General features: G+C 39.6%; 1 protein-coding gene across 4 annotated transcripts in view; it reads left to right on the top strand.

Moving 5' to 3' along the window:
• Positions 1-416: 416 nt before the first annotated feature.
• Positions 417-4,806, top strand: part of si:ch211-140l13.3 (uncharacterized) — a 34,598-nt gene continuing 30,208 nt past the window's right edge. For all 4 annotated transcript variants that reach the window (XR_004336134.1, XM_032542612.1, XM_032542613.1 and 1 more), the window contains exons 1-3: positions 417-473; positions 1,625-1,994; positions 3,293-3,389. Coding sequence is in view for 3 of the 4 variants with exons in the window: in XM_032542612.1 (XP_032398503.1) it covers positions 1,698-1,994; positions 3,293-3,389 (394 nt within the window). In the remaining variant the exon portion in view is untranslated. The remainder of the gene's footprint in view (positions 474-1,624; positions 1,995-3,292; positions 3,390-4,806) is intronic.

Here is a 4,806-nt window from a genome sequence, read left to right as displayed (position 1 = left end):
AGCTTTTTTTTATTTGTTACTAATGTAAGAGACTCAAAATATATGTCAAAGTCAATTTGGAATAGTTTAAACTTTAAAGCAAGGTCTTGACTTGGAAAATTTTGATTTATGAATATGAAACTTTCCTAATGAAATAAAAAGATTAACAATATTACATTATTTTATTTAAAATATGTAATAATATGTTTCCCTTCAAGTGTGATTCTATGTGTTGTTTTAGAAACTACTTAATTTTCAATATTTTTCCAGAAGGTCAATATATAATATATAATAAAATAATACAAATTAAACAACCATGAAAGAGATGAGTTAACGTTAGCTGTCAACTGGCATAGGTGAGTTGTTTCATTATGACGCAGATCACGTCACGTGACGGAAGTGATGACGATGATGATGATGATGATGCTCTGTAACCGCAGCAACAGCAAACTTCCCTCAACGGCCACTTAACTCAACTTGACCCAAGACGACAGGTAACGTTAATTAGCTAGCTAGCTAGCTATCTTCATGAATGCTACTGTAGCCTAAAAGGCGAGCGGTCAGTTTACTACTTTATTACGAGTCTGTGTGTGTGTGTGTGTGTGTGTGTTACTCATTTGAAAGTTGTAGGGTTCATTCACTTTGAGCCCTGTCAACGTCCACTGTGACGTTAGTTAAATGTAGTTCAGCTGGCTTCAATTTAACTTTCTGTGGCAGGGCAGAAAAAAAAATGGCGGACGGTCATTTGACAGCTCTGAACACATTTCCAGATTCCTCAAAGCCTTTTGTATTATATTAAATGTATATATAATTTAATTATGTGGGTTCATAATACAACTTTTTCAACATGTTACTAAAGCCTTCTGTTCATATTCTAGTTATAATGTTAAGTGGTAGCCTATCTGCCAATATTTACAAGCCCATTGGCATTTAAACAGGTCATTTTTTGTCAGCATTTACCTAAATGTTAAATATTTCACATTGGCACTTTTGTTTTTACCTCATGGGAGTTGAAGGGGAAAACACTTTAACACTAAAACATGCCAATTTGATAGCAGCTCCACTTGTATATTGAATGTTGCCTGAAAGACTAAAGAAAGAAGTAGCGGGCCTATGTTCCCACATTTCCTTTTTCATAAATTTGTGTCAGATTTTATCCCCCTAAAAAATGTTGTGTGAGGATAGGGCTTAAATTGAAGGGAAATCTAGGAAGACAAGACCTTTGTGAATTGTGAAAATGTTCTAGAAAGGTGGGAACATGGGGCCTAATTTGAAGAAAAATCTTATAAATGTGGGAACATAGGGCTGACACCTAGAAGGAACCCAGAATGAGATAGACTAAATCATTGAGTGAAAGAAGGGGAGGAGAGTGAGGAAGAATATACACAAAAGACAGATTAGTTTATGAATGACAGACATATTAACTTATTAATTACAGAAAGTGTCTTACAGCTTTCAGCCTAAATATTCCCAGTTCCTATTGCTTTTCCCACTTTTGAGAGTGAGACATAAATGCATGTACATATTATTTCAGGGCCAGGGTAAAGTCATTTTCCCAGTAAAGTTAGAGTTAGGGTTAGTATTTTAGTTAATTATCATTGCATGGTGGCCTTCTTCTGTTTATTTTGCTTTATTTTGTTTATAGCTGTTGAGGTTCAGATGAAGACAAGCTCGGTATAAAGCGGTTGTCAAACAAATCGAGTGAGTATCGTGCAACGATGTCTGCTGAAATACCCATGGAGAGAACATACCAGAGGACATGCACAGACTCAAACCTGTCAGTTCAGACTCCTGCACCTAACCCAGCCACTTCTGGAGCCACTAGGGGGGATAGGGTGGAGCACCAAGGGGGCAGCCTGGGCCCGCTGGCCTTTCAGTGTGAACCAACGTTGGACAGGACTCGCCCGGACCTGTCCTCTCTCCTGAGCCCTGATAACGCCGTCCCCGTTGTCCCAAACCTGCCGACTGCTACCAACCAGGATGCCTCTCAGACTGTAAATCAGACTGGGCAACAAGTAAGTATTACTTTTCTGAATTACAAAAAAAAGCTTACCATATAAAATAAACATCCACTACAAAAAAAAACTTCCAAATTGTAAAGAAAAAAGGAAAAAAAAGCAATTTTAGTTTTCAACAATAATGGTTGCCCGAGTAAAACACCACGTTAGGCAAGTAAATACAACCCACTTGCCCGAATGGGTATAAAAAAAAAAAAAAAGTTTCAATCATTTTTTCACGATCATTATTGTCATATCAATAACGTTATTGTTCACTTGCCGACCACCCCTTGCCCAAGTCAGAGTTGCTTGTTGAAGGATTTGATTTGAATGTGTTGTTGGCCAATCAAGATTTAGGTTGGCGCTAGTCACGTGTGGCCGTCTTGTTAGAAGAAGAAGATGACGGCTGCGTATGAGCTGAAGCTGAAGAGATGCATCGTTTGCAAATCCGCAGGAGTCCATAGAACGTCATACATTTTATATATTTTTATAAGAATTACATTATTTGTAGGGATAGAAGATCTGAGGGTTGAATTTTGATGTCCCCGGGAACCAAAAAATACTGTAACCGCAACTTTTATACAAAATGTTATACAATGTAGTAGGGGGTCCCTGCTCTGTTTCTCTCTCAGTAAAGGGGTCCTTGGTCTAAAAAAAAAAGTTGAAGACCCCTGCTGCAAGGATTAATTTATACAATACTGTAGGGATGCAACTAACGATTTTTTTAATTATCGATGTGATTAGTTCTTTGGTCTGTAAGATTTCAGAGGAGTGAAGAAACTAGAAAATGTTCAGATTGAAGAAGCTGGAATCTGATAATTACTTTTACTTAAATACTAGTTACACTTTTTTTTTATAAAGAATTACTCAATCCTATAAATCAATTATCAAAAATATTTGGTAACATAATATTTAATAGTTGACAACTTATCGATTAATCTTTGCATCTCCACAATACTCTTCCATGGAATCAGGCACGTCCACTTTTAGTTCAGTTCTTCTTCTTGCCACTAGAGAGCGGTAGAGCATCTGAAGCTTCCTACCACAGTCTCTGGATCATGTTCTAATCCAGTGGTTCTTAACCTGGGTTCGATCGAACCCCAGGGGTTCGGTGAGTCAGTCTCAGGGGTTCGGCGGAGGTCAAGACACACACCCGACTCATATGATTCGTGATGACACGCCCCGCTTGGCCATCATCAGAAGGGTTCGGTGAACGCGCATATGAAACTGGTGGGGGTCAGTACCTCCAACAAGGTTAAGAACCACTGTTCTAATCCCTTCTATTAATTTTGTCCCTAATGTTTGTCTGTGTGCAGGTTCCAGATCAGCCACATGAGGTGCTTCAGCAACAAATTGAGCAGATCCACAAGGTCCTCCAGGAGCAGAGTAGACTGCTAACTCTACCAGGAACAGGTCAGCGGTTACTTTTTGTACGTGGTATCGAGACTTACTCCTGTCACTACATCCAGTGCAAAAATCTGTTTTTAGTGTTGTAATTAAAGGTCCCATGGCATGAAAAAGTCACTTTATGAGGTTTTTCAACATTAACATGAGTTCCCCCAGCCTGCCTTTGGTCCTCCAGTGGCTAGAAATGGTGATAGGTGTAAACCGAGCCCTTGGTATCCTGCTCTGCCTTTGAGAAAATCCGATGGGCCGATCTGGAATCTTGCACATACTACGGACAGCTCATTGTGAGACTGGCTCTAGTGGCTGTAATTCTGGACCAAGGCTGAATTTTGGGAAAGAGACATATACGATATTATAGGACCACTAAGGTCTATAAAAAAGCATCCAAATGTCATGGGACCTTTTTAAGCATTTTCAACAACTAGACAACACAGAGCAGATTCAGTTTAGGAGATAAGGACGATGGCAACATTCAATTTAAAATTACAACTTTCTCTCCTTGCCCTGAACAGGTCCTTTTCACAGCAGCCATTTTGACATGTCGTTGCAGGGCAACAACAGGGGGCAATTCATTATGGTCCTGTTCCATTTAGGCAGGCGAGGGTCCTGTAATAATACTAGCTCACTGGAATCCAGTAAATGGAACGGGGCAATAATTAATATTATTAATTAATATGATTAATTTCACCTGGCTTTGCCCTGCTACGACATGTCAAAATAGCTGCTGTGAAAAGGGCCTGTTTGTCTCCAACTCAACTCATCACACGTCACTTATCTTAATGAGCTAAATTCCTTAAAACAGCATTCAGTCAATGGCTGAGACATTAAGCCATTAAGGGCTTTAAAAAAGCAGACAGGGCGTGGAGCCAGTCTGCAAAGAAGGTGGCGACAATACAGTTCACACTGATGTTCAGTGTTTGTCTCGGTTTAGGGTTTGTTTGTCTTCGTTTTCATACTTTCTTTCTCTGTTGTTGCTGCTGCTGCTGTAATATTTCTGCTCTGAGGATGCTAGCCTCAACTTGACTGCCACCACCAGCTCTCCTGTTGCAACACCTATACAACCTGCCCAGAGCCGAGTGTACACACCTCAAAATTGGGAAAACGTGAAAATGAGGGGCTAATTAATCCGTACACAGGATCTCAGTGAGACACAAGTAGGTTAGAAAATGGATGGACAAGAATACATGAGGGTGTACATACACAATCTGAAAAAACTGTAGCACATTACTGCAAAGAAGTGGAAATGGAGCCTGAGAGGCTGACCAGCAACTTCAACATTTGGACATTGCTGTGATGTAGGAGGGATATTGTACTTGTTTGGCATAATGTTACACCTTTTTAGAAAAAGGAAGGTGGTTTCACAGTAAAAACTTTGCATGTTGGTACATTGAAAAGAGCTGTATTCTGTTTATTTAGAGCAGCA

The sequence above is a fragment of the Etheostoma spectabile genome, chromosome 18 (genome assembly GCF_008692095.1).
Source record: "Etheostoma spectabile isolate EspeVRDwgs_2016 chromosome 18, UIUC_Espe_1.0, whole genome shotgun sequence".
NCBI lineage: Eukaryota > Metazoa > Chordata > Actinopteri > Perciformes > Percidae > Etheostoma > Etheostoma spectabile.
The sequence above is the reverse complement of the archived record's forward strand: the minus strand, read 5'-3'. Positions and strand labels throughout refer to the sequence as shown.